Source organism: Littorina saxatilis, linkage group LG10 (genome assembly GCF_037325665.1).
Source record: "Littorina saxatilis isolate snail1 linkage group LG10, US_GU_Lsax_2.0, whole genome shotgun sequence".
Taxonomy (NCBI): Eukaryota; Metazoa; Mollusca; class Gastropoda; order Littorinimorpha; family Littorinidae; genus Littorina; species Littorina saxatilis.
In genome coordinates, this window is record NC_090254.1 from 29,827,368 (window position 1) to 29,843,522 (window position 16,155).

At 45.6% G+C, this 16,155-nt stretch overlaps 1 protein-coding gene across 1 annotated transcript in view; it reads left to right on the plus strand.

The window, feature by feature from the left end:
* Positions 1 to 16,155, plus strand: part of LOC138979016 (phosphatidylinositol 4,5-bisphosphate 3-kinase catalytic subunit delta isoform-like) — a 164,418-nt gene that overhangs the window by 4,398 nt on the left and 143,865 nt on the right. The window contains exon 2 of the mRNA XM_070351832.1: positions 5,048 to 5,218. Coding sequence (XP_070207933.1) covers positions 5,081 to 5,218 — 138 coding nt within the window. The 5' untranslated portion in view covers positions 5,048 to 5,080. The remainder of the gene's footprint in view (positions 1 to 5,047; positions 5,219 to 16,155) is intronic.

Sequence of the window (16,155 nt, forward strand, 5' to 3'; positions counted from 1 at the left end):
TTGGTCTGTAGGGTTTCGGTCTGTAGGGTTTCGGCCAGAGGCATGTAACCTTCTTCAACACTGAGAGTACTGCGAACAGCATCCCAGAGGACAGTACTGTTTCTATACGCGAATTTAGCTGCCCTTGGAAAGTGGCTCGCTCATGAGGCCTGTAAGTCTTAATTAAGAAGGACAGAGTTGTGACAAACATTCCAAAAAGAACAAACATTTCGCGCATGCAGACACAGAAAGACATCATAAAGAATGTGCGATGCTTCAAAAGATACTGACTGGGAAGGTGACTGTGACGTCATTCACACACACCGAGACGTCATTCATAGTTTTTCAATCACTTCTGTGAAATAAGTAGATCCTCTACACAATCATGGCTGAAGTGGTCAGTCTTGTCAAAGCGTGAGTACTCAAAACGTGTTTGTTGTCTCCTCTGTTGAAGCTATGAGACATAAATGCTATTCAGACTTGGTCATGTGACAGAGTTTTCTTCCACACTTGATTAGTTGATGTCTGACTCAGCCTGACAGCTTCTTTAGACAATCAACGCAATCTCGTGTGGAAGAAAACGTCTGTCACACGACCAAGTCTGAATAGCAGGTAATATCATATGGGTTGTTCTCTGGAGCTGGGTTACCGAACTGTGACATGGGTGTCAAAAACTGAACTAACTTCAAATTCATCAACAATGTGTTCATATAATCTTTAGGACACTGCGAGCATACAAATGTATAAATAAAGCTATTTCGTGAACTGGAAAAAGAATCTTACTAGATGTATTAGCGAAGCAAAGAATGGTCCCAAGTAACCTTACCATATATGGATCCCATGTGGGCCCTGAGTGGGAGCCCATGTGGTGGCGTTGTGGGAAGTCCCACATGGGCCCCAAGTGGGATTTGATTACGACTCCCAATGGGAGCACAGTGGAAAGGAAATGGGATTCCAGTGGAAAACGAGTGGGACCAGGGTGGGAAATGATTGGGATCACAGTGCAAAAAGAGTGGGATTCAGGTGGGAAATAAGTGGGGTTCAAATCAGAAATGAGTGGGATTCAGGTGGGAAACAAGTGTGGTTCAATTCGGAAACGAGTGGGATTACAGTGAGAAATGAGTGTTAAAATAATTGCACAACACATAATGCTTGAACAAACTTTGGGACTCAGTGCCAAATGAAGAAGCGAATTTAAAAATCATCAATGTACAGTAGTACTCCCCCTTAACGACCCCCCTGTTTACGACCACCCCCTTTTTACGACTGATTTTTCTGCCACGGATGCGTTCTACTATATAATGAACCCCCAGTGAACGACTCACCCCAAAACGTGACTTAGGACCGAGCTTTTGGGAATGAATTACAACTTTCGCGCATTTTCAGTTGAGCAGACGAAAACACATGGCGGCTCTCGTGCAACTACCGCGAGAAAACAAACAAACCGAAATCTCGCGCGCGCGAGATCAAAACACATCCGGTTGTTCTACCCACGCTATCCATCTCGCCACTTTGCCGAAGACAGTTGACAAGTAAAGATGGGTGACAGAAAGAGAAAAGCACCGACTCTTGAGGATAGAGTTAGAGTTATTGAGCGAAGTGGCAAGGGGGAGACTGCAATTGCAATTGCGATTTCCTTAGGAGTAGGGAAAATTCAAATCCAGAGCATCAAGAGCGACGGCTAGCAAGCTTGTTGGGCAACCCCAACGACAGCTGACCAGTCTCTACGAAGCTGCCATTAAGCGGAAAGCTCTCAAAATTGTCCGTGATCCGATCCATCCTCTCAACCCCTGTTTCAAAATTCTCCCTTCAGGTAAACGTTATAAGGCCCCTTTGGCACGCAAAAACCAGTTTAAAAAGTCATTCCTGCCTTCTGCAGTCACCATTTTAAATTCTTCTCGCATCACGTAGAGGCTGGTCGGCTGGGGAAAAAACAAAAAACAAACAAACAATGTGTACATGTGAAGGTGTGTGGGAAATATTTGTAATGTGATTATTCGGCTGTGAAACCCAACTCCTGTGATATGAGAAGGTACATTTACATAGTGCAATATCATATTTGATTGTATCCCTTTTATGTTTTATGTTTTATGTGTGTCGTCCTATACAATTGTTGTTATAATCGTTTACAGGCAGACAGGGTGTGCCGAAGAAAAATTTCCATTTTAATGGACAATAAAGTGCTGTTATCCCAGCGAAGCTGGAGGTATCCTGTGAACGCTATACTGTAATCGACTTGAGAAATGTGCATACCGAATAATACATGATAAAGAAAGATTCTTTGTGCCCGGCTACGTGCTACAGGTGGAGATGGAAGTTCACCAAAAATTGGGACCATACTAACAAAAATACGGTGGGTGCAATAGTCGCCCCCATTTTTTCAGCAAATGCCACCCAAGGCCGTTTTGGACGGGTAGAAATTCCGTAGTTTCCAAGTCTATGGATAAAGCTCGCGTAAGAAGAATACGTCACGGTCGAAAGTCTTTGACGTCAATTAATGCATCATGACGTCATGCCTCCCTGACGTCTTTCTCTCTCGCGCAGTGTGTGTGTTTGTGTTCATTTTGTGCACATGTGTTAGTGTTACTGTTTGTGTGTGTGTGTGTGTGTGTGTGTGTGTGTGTGTGTGTGTGTGTGTGTGTGTGTATGTGTGTGCGCACGCGTGCATGAGTCTGTACTCGTATGTGTGTAAATGTGTGTGTGGGTATAAGTGTATGTGTGTGCGTGTATGTGTGTTTGTTTGTAAAGGTGTGTATGTCCGTCTGTCCATAATGCGTATGGGTGTGTGTTTTGTGTGTATGAAGTTTTTGTGTGAGAGTGAGTGAGTGCGTGTTAGTGAGTGTGTGCATGTGTGTGTGTGTGACTTGGGGTGTGTGTGTGTGTGTGTGCGTGTGTGGGTGTGGGTGTGTAGGTGTGTGTGTGTGTTTGAGAGATAGAGAGTGTGTGTGTGTTAATGTGTGTGTGCATGAGTTTGTGTGTATGTTTGTGTGTGTATGAGTGTGTATATGTGTTTGTTTGTAAAGGTGTGTGTGTCCGACTGTCTATGTGCGTATTTGTTTGTGCGTATGTACAGTGTGTGTGTGTGTGTGTCTGTTTGTATAAGAGAGAGAGAAAGAGATAGAGAGAGAGTGGGTGGGTGTGTGTATGTGTGTGTGTGCGTAAGTGTATGTGTGTGTGTATGTGTGTTTGTTTGTAAAGGTGTTTATGTCCGTCTGTCTATATGTGCGTATGGGGGTGTGTTTTGTGTGTATGAAGTGTGTGTGAGAGAGTGAGTGAGTGCGTGTGAGTGAGTGTGTATGTGTGTACGTGTGTGACTTGGGGTGTGTGTGTGTGTGTGTGTGAGTGCGTGTGTGTGTGTGTGTGTGTGTGTGTGTGTGTGTGTGTGTGTGTGTGTGTGTGTGTTTGAGAAAGAAAGAGAGAGAGTAAGAGAGAGGTTTGTCTTTCGCTGGGGTATGCAGTGCCTTGGCGTTGCACATCTACTTAATTGTTATTGTTATTGTTATTAAGGATAAAGACTCCGTTTTGTCGAGATGGCAAGGAGGAGAGGGAGCGGAGCGAAAGTACGCAAAGAGACAAAAGTGCCTGTACGGAGACGTGAATGATCGAGCGTGTAAGACCTTATTTTAAGACCTTAAGTTTTTTGAAAGTCGTAAATGGGGGGTTCTACTGTATAATTTAGAAAAAAACAAGAACAACTCACATACACACAGCAATTACATATATTCAATTTCAACCACACACACTAGTTTTTATCACTCCAATCAATTTGAAGCTGAATTACGAGCGCGTGCTCAGTCACGTTGAAAAGCCATGTTCATGGGTTCATCAACCTTTGACAGTAATCGTCTTCGCTTTGTTAAATACGAAGCCGCCATTATATCACTCAGTGTTCTTTGGATGTAATCTTTGATCCATGGACATTCAATACTCACGCGCACGGAACGTATTCACAGTATTCGCCGGTAATTGTAGCAAAATTCAAACACTCTCGATCGGCAGGCACAACACGGAACTGAACAGGGCAAAATAATAATGCCACAGTAAAAACAAAAATCCTTGAAAATATTTAGTCATCTCGTAAGTAAATAAATCATTCCAGAGACAACAGTGGTTATTATCAGAACTGCAATAAGTAAACACATATAAAATGCTTTGGTGTATTTTAAATGATAGTGTTCTTCAGCGTTTGCTACGATTCAAACCAGTCTAGTCAGAAACAGCCAACTCAGTGGAGTGCAAGCTAGTTTCCCAGAGACTATGGGATGGCCCAGGTCAATACCCCTTTCTTCCCATAGCTGTGACTGGGTGTTCTGTGGGATGGGAGTGGGCCCACTCTCCCATCCTCTTCCCACTCATTCACCACTGGGAAACCAGTGGGAATTCAATATGCGTGTTACTTGGGATCAAAACAACTTCGTAACACACGAGAGCAGATGAGAAACGAAACTTTACCGTCTGCTAGTGGCGACGTTACCACGCAACAAAACAACAGGTGCATATATATATATTTATATATATATATATATCCTTCTGCAAGAATGCTGTGTAGTTTAGTACAAAAGAAGTTCGCTACAGAATCATTTTGATAGAAATAACAGGACAAACAACGATAACTTCGTAACAGGTAAAAGAGGAAACCAAATGCTCTGACAGTTTTTAATGGACAGATTGCAAAAAAATGTGGACGTTATTTGCTTTTTTCTTGCGTTCTACACGCGTGTTATGAAGTGTGCTAAAGTAGTGACAGCAAAAAATAGACATGCATTTGTGATGAGTGGGTCTGTGTTGTGCAAATAAAGCTCGGGCTGCTGTGAAACGACACGTTACGAAGTTGACTATGGTCAATATTTCAGATTGTGTTGATCTTTAACAGTACTGATTCTACTGAAAATGCATGCATTTATGATAAGTTATAAACTGTTCATGGGCTTTTTCGTGTTTATTTCATTCCGTACAACATTGGCATAGAAAGTTTGAATGACAATGACACAAAAATTAACGCTTTAATTGGGGTGCTACATTTTTTGCAACCATATTTTGGGCTAAGTTTTGAATGATTGATTTGCAGATGGGGAAAGAGGTGTGAGTGGATCGGAAAACCATGTCAGCCGTACAGCTGCCCGACGTTTCTGTGGAGCTTGATGAGTCAGGACATCTGTCAGTGGACTTCCTCCTGCCTACTGGCATCTTGGTGCCTCTCATGGTCGACTTCTATGCATCATTGGATCTCATCAAGAAGGTTTCACTATGGTTTTAAACCAAATCACCCCATTCCTTATTTTGTGTGTGTAATTAAATTACATATTCTTACCCAACTCACATAGATAGCAATAACTTCATTTTGTTGCTAAGGTATTGAAGCACTCATCCGTGGTAACACGGGGAGGTAACTCTTAAAAACAAAACTCTATGCCATATAAGCCATGGTCCATGTTAGTTACCTCCCCTACCGGTGTCCTGCGCATGCGCCGGACATACATCGGTGACACTCATTCCTTTTCCTTCAACCCACGTTACATGACGTGTTTTGAGGTGCTCAGGCATTTTCTTAAGCCATCGGCCTATCTCTCAGGGAAGGCCATCGAATCTTGGTAACATATCAACGTCCTTCTTCACTTCTTCACGAATTGGTGAGAGCGTTCCTTTTTTGTATAACGAGAAGATTTTTAGCGTTTTTGAAAGTTTTGCCACTTGTCTTTTGTAACAGTTATTCGCCATTTTGACTTTCAAAATGGCCGACAACCTCTAAGACATAAAGAGAGAACTAAGAGCTCTGCCAAGCAGACTTGCTCACCTTTTTCTCAATCGGGCAAAACGGTTAAAGCTGGCGTTAATCCACGAACTTCTTATACTACTCTTAGCTCTCAAAGTCAGAAGACCTGAAAGCGACGTTCCAGTTCACGACAGCAGCGGAACTACGACCCTAGACACAACCGTCGAACGCAGAAGAAGAAGAAGAAGCTCTCAAAGTTCTCAAAGTTTTCTTAGCGAGAAGCCGTCTTTAGTTTGGAACTTTACCCCGATACGCAGCATTCTATTCTATCGTTGATAGATCCCGCTTCTCCCTCAGTTGACATTTCAGCTTCGGTAAATAAACACAGGTGTTACAACCATACTGAAGTTAAGCAAGAGGATCTTCTTGCCTTTTTGTCATCATTTATTCTGAGGTTCAGGGCATGTTAACTGCTGATTGTAAACAAATATCAAGTTAGGCTTCTCTGCTGCTCCCTTCCGGAGTAGGTAATGCACTGTCGCTCGCACGGGTTCGTTCCGAATCTTCTGCAACCATTACGTCTACCGACGTTGTTGCAGAGCCGACAGATGTGTTTAGTTCGGCATCAGGTTTACCTGTCAACGAACTTTTGTCTGCCTGTCAGACATCAGCACCGCCCAGTCCTCTCGGCGTTTTAGCGTCGCGGGCGGTGTCTTTGCGCTCTCGTACGGGGTCAGAGCTTTGGCTCGCCTTGGCGAAGAACAACAGCCTTTGGCAACGGTTCCGCTCCGGTGGATTTGCATACCAGCCAAATGGTTCCTCGCACTTGATACCCTTACGACCTTTCATGGCACGTGGCGGAGTGAGAAGAGCATGTGTCGCTACCTCTCTTTCCGGTCTCGCTGCTGCATTTCCGCGATCAGGTAGTAGGACAACAGCGTCGCCCGGTCACTTTTTGGGACCCGCCCGCGCTGATGCTTACCAATCCACTGCTGGATCCGCTTCCGCGGTCTCGGTTTCCGGTGGCAGGATGGTATGCCTTTGGCTTCCGGATTTCGCTTTTGCGACTTCCGGTAACGGTTTCCGCTTTAGCGGATTTGCACACCAGCCAAAAGGTTCCTCCCACACTCTACCCTTACGACCTTTCATGGCACGGGGCGGGGTGTGAAGAGCATGTGTCCGCTACCTCTCTTTCCGGTCTCGCTGCTGCGTTTCCGCGATCAGGTAGCAGGACAACAGTGTCTTCCGGTCACCATTGTTGGGACTGGTTGGGGCTGATACTTACCGATCCGCTGCTGGATCCGCTTTCGCGGGTACCGGTGGTAGGATGGTATAGCCTTCCGCCAATAACACTTCAGTGTTGGCGGTCGGCACTCATCAGCCTCGGCTTCCGGTTTCGCTTCGGCGGGTGGTTGGAGGCTGATGCTTACCGATCCGCTGCTGGATCCGCTTCCGCGGTCGGGTTTCCGATGGCAGGATGGTATCGCCTTCCGCCAATAACACTTCGGTGTTGGCTGCCGGCACTCATCAGGGCCCGTATGCATGAACTGGAAGTCAGAAACACTGGAAGTAGAGGCCTCTTTTGAAAGTGGGAACTCCCGAAGTTAACTTTCTAACTGTTCCCTATGCATGAACGCCGTAGTGCTGACTTCGAGAGTATTCGGTCAAGGTCGCGAAAATTGGGGGAATCCAATGCATTTGTTAACGGTAAGCTTGGCGACCAGAAGAAACAAGTCTCATCGCGAGTTCAAAAGGGCGAACGTTGAGCGCGCTGTAGTACTAACAGCGCTATTGCTGTTGTTTTTTGAATGGTTAAACGAAAGGGTCGGTTCAAACCTGTGATGATTGTCTTGGAATCGAATGACTGCCTAGCTATGACAATGACTTTGTTGACCTGAATGTTAGGGAGAAAAATAAATGATTATGTTGAACTTTTTTTCTCCTTTTTTAATTTTTTTTTATCTCAGTTGCATGCAGGCAGCTTCAACCCTTTCTTTTTTGCCTCTCTTTTTTTTCTTTTTTTCTTTTGTTTTGTTATCGGGGAGCATCCGTCTTTATTGATCTTTTTTCTGTTCTTTTTTCCTGCTTTTTATATTAATGTACAGTTGAAAGTCAAGATTGGATTTTTTGTGAAAGCATAAGACAGTTTCTTTACGCAATTAAAAAAAATGAACACAGAGACAACAACCGGTTGTTGTAGCCTGAATTGCCTATAAAGAAAAAGATTAATTAAAAATTTTTTTTGTTTTGAATTTGCTCCCAGCGGCACTTGAACCCAGAGCGCCGGATCGAATTTCCGAATCCGTAACCACTGCACCATGCTACTCGTGAGAAAAATGCGTGATGATAAAATGTAATATGAGTCGTGATGGTTTGAAAGCTCGCCACCTTCGCCGAATGACTCGAGCTCGGTTTTTTTTTGTTAGTAACTGATCGAACTGTCGCTTTTGAGCCACTCTGTTTCAAGCATTTCACCTAAATTAAACAAGAATGTCACAGTTCGTGTCTATGGTGCAACTGAGGTAGCTGACCGTCTCATTGTAGCCAAGTTACGACAGTTGCTCGATTGACGCATTTCACATCTTCGATATTCTGTCTGAGCTCATTTCCCAATGAGCTGCCTTAAAAACAGGAATGTCCTGCAATTGTAGTATGCGTTGGAGGTTTCTTTTAGATGGGTAAGGACTCTTAAGATGCGATATCGTCCTATAATGATGTCAAGTGAGAGACCCTGGAAATTAACTTTGAAAGTGGGAACTTCGGAAGCAAAGTTGCCAGCTACTTGGTATGCAAGAGCTAAATTGAAAGCCGAAGTAGTGGCTTCGAGAGTTCTGAGGTCAAGGTCGAGGAAATTGGGGGAATCCCAATTAGTGCACATGTGTTTGTAAACGGTAGGCTTGGTGACCAGAGGAAACAAATCTCATCGCGAGTTCGTAAATGGGCGAACGTTGATCGCGCTGTAGGTTTTACTATAGTTGTTGCTTCTGCCTGGTTGAACGAAATGGTCTGTTCAAAGCTGTGATGATTGTCTTGAAATTGAATGACTTGTCTATAATAATGATTTTGTTGACCAGAATGTTGGGGAGAATAAAACATTTTTTGTTTATGTGGTAGCGAAGTCGGTTATGTTAAACCTCTTCTTTTTTAATAGGTTGGTTAAAGCGAACGTTTGGGTTACTGGTAAATTTGAAAAGGCAGAAATCAATCAGTGTTTGAGGAATCAAGATATAACGTGTAGTGAAAAGAAGATAAGTTCAGTGACTTTCATATTAATTGGGAAAATGTGTTTCCGAATTTTACAAAAGATAAATTGTTGTACTTTGGTATTTGTAAATTTTGTTTGTCCTCGTTAATTGTGAACAGGATGTATGTTTGTATAAAGTTCAAATTCAAGATTGGATTTGTTTAGCCTACGCGCGTGTGTGCATGTGTGTTAGACATAGACATAGAACACTGCATGTATTATCTCAATTAGGAGAAACTCGGGTGTGGTGAATCATAATAAACAACATAAAACGTAAGAACATCAATAAAATATCGAGGCACAAATACTCAGCTCATAATAGTGTGTGGTAAGGGGGGATGGGGGGTGCACACACACACACACACACACACACCGTCGAACACACACACACAAACAAACACACGCAAGCACGCACGCACACACACACACGCACGCACGTGCACGCAAACAAACGCACAATTATACTCGCACGCACGCACACACAGGCAGGCAGGCACTCGCAAAAAATAAATACAAACACATACACGCACACACACACACACCCCTCCCCCCCCCACACACACATGTGTGCGCATGCACGCAAACAAACGAATGAATAAACAGACGCACAACTACATATGCACGCACGCACACACACACACAAACACACTCACACACACATGCAAACACACACACGCGCGTACACGCAAACAAACGTATGAAGAAACAGACGCACAATTATACCCGCACACATGCACACACAGGCAGGCAGGCACTCGCACAAATACACACACACACACACACACACACACACACACACACACACACACACACACACACACACACACACACACACAGATAAAGCAATGACAAAAAATATAGCAGAAACTTACACTTCAACACTCGAACACACACACACACACACACACACACACACACACACACACATAAAGCAATGACCAAAACAACAGCAGAAACTTACACTCAAACCCACACAAACACACACAAACACACACACTCACACATGCACACAACGACGCCCATTTTCATAGAAACACAGTAACCCCCTCGTATAAGCGGGAATGAAAGAGTGGTGGCCAATGACCCAGAACAAACAAAAGTCAAAGCTGGCAACTCAGGTTTGTATTCAGGGAAATTTGCACGAAATTGCATGCACAAGATACGACTTTTCCTTCTATTTTCTCTCTTTGGGACTTTCATTTGCGTCAGCTCGGTTTGATATGAAAACTGAAGAAAAGCCCTGCCTTTTTCCACTGAGAAACTGTGGAAGTAGCGTGTTTACTACTGGGTCTCGCTGTAGTACATTTACCCTCATTTACTTCCTCCTTAGCTTCCAAAGTAAACTCTTTTTTCGTCCCATGCATGTGAAAGTGAGGATGTACAGTAAAACCTGCATCTAGCGGACCCTTATTTCGGCGGACACCTTTGCATAACGGACAATTCAAGTGAGGACGGATGTATTTTACTCTCAAAAACACCTTAAAAGAGCGAACACCTCAAAGGTGCGGACGCGGACACCCTTTTTTGGTCCCGATTGGGTTCGTTACTTGTCAACAATGGACAAACCCTTGAAGCAGACAGCTTTTAGCAGACGCTGGTCCGCCATCTTGGTTCTGCAAATACAATCTCGCTGGCGATGTGAACGCGCGAGAAGCTTATTTTGTAAGCCAATGACAGCACTTGAAAGAAGTTGATTTTTGTATGGTGCACGCTCATTGGTCGATGCCGTGAACTCACAAACATTTCGGGTTTCTACTTTCTGTACTGTGATGCATCTTCGTCTCATCCTTCGTCTTCGTCTCATCATACCAAAACGAAACATTTTGACTTTAGAAGAGAGAGTCGATGTCATAAAGACCGTTCGAAAAGTTGCTGATGAGCTGAATTGCGGAAAAACTCAAATTTCCAACATAAAAGCTGATCGAACACAAATTCTCAGTCAGTGGGACTCCGGTGCCAGATCGACGGCAAAATGTGTTAAGAGAAGAAAAACAACCTATGATGAGTTGAACGAAGAACTCTTCGAGTGGTTTTCAACAGCTCGATCAAAGAATCTTCCAGTGAATCATGAATGGCCCATTGCTTCAGATAAGAAACCGATTGCACCTCTCTCTCTTTCTCTTTCTCTCTCTCTCTCTCTCTCGCTCGTTCTCTCTCTCTCTCTCTCTCTCTCTCTCTCTCTCTCTCTCTCTCTCTCTCTCTCTCTCTCTCTCTCTCTCTCTCTCTCTCTCTCTCTCTCTCTCTCTCCTTTTCTTTGAACAAAAACAAAAAAACTTGAGGGCTTCAAAACTTTGAGTTTTAATAATCACTGTGGCAAAAAAGAATCAGTGACTGTTGGGTTTTTTTCCCCCAAAAAATGTTGGCGCATTCATATTCATAAGAAAGGACACCTTGCTACAAAGGACAGTGGCAAGGCTCCCCAAGAGCGTCCTTTGCTCGCAGGTTTTACTGTACTTCCGATGTCGCTCAAAACTTTAGAAGTAGTCGCAAACTACCTGAATTACTTCCTCGCTTTGCTTCGAAGTAAACCCTTTTCCCGGCCCATGCATACGAAAGTGAGGCAAGTACTTCCGATGTCGCTCAAAACTTCGGGAGTTGTCGCGAACTTCCCCCATAAGCATACGGGCCCAGCCTTTGGCTTCCGGTTCGCTTCGGCGGTTTCCGGCGCTGTTGCACAGGCTGCATCCACTTACGCTTCCAGTTGTTCAGCTGGCATGAGGCAGGTAGATGGAGGATCCGTTCAAGGATGTCCAACTTCCGGGGTTTTTTCCCAATCATTTCCGGCTTCAGCCGATGTTGCCTCTGCGGGGTTGATTTCCGGATCTCACACTTTCGGTGATCGTTGGAATACTCCGGAGCATGATGATGAGGATGTGGAAGACGATGCCTCTGAGGCAGATGGGGATGCCCCTTTTTCGACTTCCGGTTAAGCTGCCAACTAGGTTGGCCTTATCCACAGAAATCACTACACGCTATTTCCCGAAGGGAGTAGCTGTAACGTTGTCATCTGCTGTTCCTCCACCTTCAGCTTTGGCTGATTTTGAGTATTCGCGGGAAAAATCTTCGAACTTTAAGTTCTTAGAGTCTCCTTCGGTGACATTTGAACTTGAGAAAGCTTTCTCAAATGATTCTCCTTTTGCATCACTGCCTTTGTTGGCAGCGCATGGTGAAGCTACCGCTGCGGCGTTACCGTGGCTTGCGTCACACGCACAAGTAGTGCATCGCTCGCTGAGCGCTATCCGTAGGACTCGGTTTACACCAAGTCCAAGAACTTGATTTATTCTTTTGTTCTGCCTATGGAACCACTTCCGGTTACACCGGACTTGACGAACATCCATCAGGATGGTTATAGCAAGGAGAAACTGTCTGTTTGCAAGAACAAGGATCTCCTGGCTGTGGAAGATTGTGGCCGCACTTCTTTATAATTATCGTCTTTGACTGAGTCTTTGTTCGTTATCTCTCTCGTGCAATTACGTCCTCACTGGATTCCTTTGTGTTCCTTAAGGACGCAGAGCCAAAGGATGTAGCTTTGCTGTTCGCCGCTTGGGAGAAGCTGAACGAATGGTTCTTTCGGCGAGACTTTAATCGCTTCCTTTCTCAAAGGTTCTCTTCTCGAACATGATCTGCTGGACGCACTGCATAAGCAGCACCAGCAGGCCAAAGACTTACAGTCTGTTAAGCTTTCGGAGCTGGCATTTTCAAGAAACAAACCAAACGCAGCGGACCTCCCGCTCCTTCGTTCTTGGCGTCAGCTAACACTGGCCAGAGTTCGAAGTCTGGTTCGTCTTCTCGGGATAAGAATCAGGCTCGAACCTTCCCCAAGAACTAGCCCTCCTTCGGAGAGCGGGGGTCAGGCCGTAAGCCGGGGCGGGGATGTAGCTCAGTCGGTAGCGCGCTGGATTTGTATCCAGTTGGCCGCTGTCAGCGTGAGTTCGTCTCCACGTTCGGCGAGAGATTTATTTCTCAGAGTCAACTTTGTGTGCAGACTCTCCTCGGTGTCCGAACACCCCCGTGTGTACACGCAAGCACAAGACCAAGTGCGCACGAAAAAGATTCTGTAATCCATGTCAGAGTTCGGTGGGTTATAGAAACACAAAAATACCCAGCATGCTTCCTCCGAAAACGGCGTATGGCTGCCTAAATGGCGGGGTAAAAAACCGTCATACACGTAAAATTCCACTTGTGCAAAAAACACGAGTGTACGTGGGAGTTTCAGCCCACGAACGCAGAAGAAGAAGAAGGCCATAAGCCTAACCCCTGATGACGCTCCCCTGGTCAGAGCTTCCTATGGAGTACGCACAGAGCACATTGACCAGAAATCCTCCTGCTTTTCGTTTTCGGCCAGAGTAGAAGCCAGGGATTCTATTACAGGCCGGGGTCTCCCTTCTGCTTCAGAGGGGAGCTGTGGCTGTGGAATTCTGTTTGTCATTCCAAAAGCCTCGGGAGGATAGCGTCCGGTTCTAGATCTGTCTCATTTAAACCTTTTCTTAGAAAGATAAGGTGTACAAGGGAGACACCCACTTCATTGAGGGAGGAACTGAGGCCTTCCTATTGGGTCAATTCCATAGACCTAACCGACGCTTACTTCCACATTTTGATACACAAAACAGATCGGAAGTGGCTGACTTCGATTCTAAGTCAATTGGAATCCATGGCCGCTTCGATCCCTTTGGGTGAGTCTGCACAAGCGGCCCTTTAAAGAAGCCCTGAACTCCAGATGGAAACCAGAATATCAGGGCTGGAACATGTTAGTGTCTTTTCTCGACTGGTTCACAGACACGACCAAACAATGGATACTCACGCCATGGCTCATGCAAGGCGTTCCCATTGGTTCTCCCTCCACCATCGAAGCTCCTCTTCACGGACGCATCTCTCATGGGGTGGGGGGCTCATATAGACGACCACACGACTTTTGGTCAATGGACGCTGGCGCAGGCCTCTTGGCACATCAACATGCTATAGATGGAAGCAGTTTTTCTGTCTCTTACGGAATTCCTTCCCCTTGTCAGGGTAGAACATGTGTTGATACAATCAGACAACACCACAGTCGTGTCTTATCTCAACAAGCGGGGGCGCTCTCGCTCCCTATCGCTTTCACATCGAGCTTGCGAGATTCAGATGTGGTGTTATCACCACGAGATCTTATTATCAGCGAAGTACCTTTCTAGGAATCTGAATGGCTTGGCGGACTCTCTAAGTCAGTCGGCCAAGACCGTCGCGATATAACCTTCGTGGTTGAAAACGACGCTAAACACCAAATAAAGAAAGAAAGTCGGCCAAGATTGTCCACACAGAATGGACTCTATCTCACCACGTGCTTCTACGCCTCCGGGCGCATTTGGAGAAGCCGCTGATAGACTTGTTTGCCACTCCGTACTATCGCCGTCTGCCGATGTTCGTCTCCCCGTTACCGGACCCCGAAGCATGGAAGATGTACGCTCTCAAAATTATTTTGAGCGGCCTGCCGGTCGCACCGTAGCGGCTCTTTCAACCTTGGTTTCCAGACCTTCTAAGGGGCAAGAAACTGTCAGTACGGCCAAGATCAAAAGTCAGCTACCTCTAATTACAGGCACCCCCATATATTTTGACACCCCCCACCCCCACCGTCCACAACATTCGACTGGCGGTGTGTCCTTGGAGAATAAAAAGAGAGAGAAATAGCAAAGAAAACGGGAACAAACACAGACCGGGTATTGCACCACTAATCACATCGACTCAAGCATAACACTGCGGAACAGTATCAGAGGCAACATGTGCCAGTGGACCAAATACTACCTTCACAACAGAAGAGCCAGAGTGCCGGTGGATGGGCACTGTGGCCAGAAGTTGCTGCTCTGCCAAAGAGTTCCACAGGGAGTAGTCCTCTCGCCCACCTTGTTCCTACTCTTCATCAACATGACAACAACCTTGCATGTACCCGAGCTGCCCAGTAGAGTCCATGCAGCACTCAGTATGCAGATGACCTTGTCCTCTGGTGCACTGAGGAGAATGCAGCAACTGCGACCTACAGGATGCAACTTGCCCTCAAGAAGGTTGCAGCTTGGGCAGACAACTGGTGTGTAACCATCAACAGAGAGAAGACAACTGCTACTCTCTTCACACTCTCCGCCAAAGTTCAGCCTAGAAGACTGATGTTGGGTGACACGCCACTGAAGTTTGAAGACCAGCAGGCTTATTACCTGGGAGTCACACATGAGAAACACATGCCATGGAAACACTACATCATGAATGCGGAAGCAAAACCCAGAAGAAAACTGAACATCATGAGGAAACTGGCAGGTTCACACTGGGGTGCAAACGAGAAAGTACTCAAGACAGTGTACCAGGGGACCGTACAGCCTCACCTTGAGGTTGGTTATACTCTCCATCACCTGATTTAGCACCTTTATTCAAGCTTTTGGATGACAATAACCAAGACACACCTTCAGGCCCTGGAGAAAGTTCAAAATATTCATGACAGTGTACTAGGGGACTGTACGACCTCACCTTGAGGTAGGATCAAGCTTTTGGATGACACCGTCAGGCCTGGAGAAAGTTCCAATTCAAGCACTGAGAATCATCACAGGCGCTATGAAGTCAAAACCAATGGACAAGATGCAGGTGACTGGCATAAATCCACTCAGTAAGAGAAGAGAATGCAAAGCAATGGTACAAGACATCAAGTACCAGTACATTCCAGACCACCCTATGAATGCAGGCTAAAGAGATAAAGCTTTGCGTCTGAGACACGGGCCCTGAAGAGAGAACACCAAGCAAAGATGGCTCACTCATCACCCTTCTCACTTGAAGAACCACCCTTAAAAAACAATCTTGAAATCGTTAGCAAATAGACCACGGTTCCTCACCTCACAACAAAAGATGAACAGAGTGATGTGCAGAAGAAAGCCCTGACACTGGCCTTGCTCGAAGAAAGATACCCCCAGGAACCATGGATGCGGGTCTTTACAGATGGCTCTGCCACAGATGCCGTTAAAAGAGGGGAAGCTGAGGTGTGTTGCTTAGGCAGAACGTTTGCAAACGTTTGCAAACGTTTTCTAGGCAACGCATAGTTTTGTTGTGGCGCTCGCGAAAGTTAGCAAGCGCTCGGTACGAGTACCATTGTCTGGGGTCACTGAAGCGTAACAAAGGCGACCGCTCGCCGAGAATGGTCTAGGCAACGGGGGTTTGTGCCGAGCATTCTGTAACGTACCTGAGAGGTGGCACGCCAGAAACTATTGCA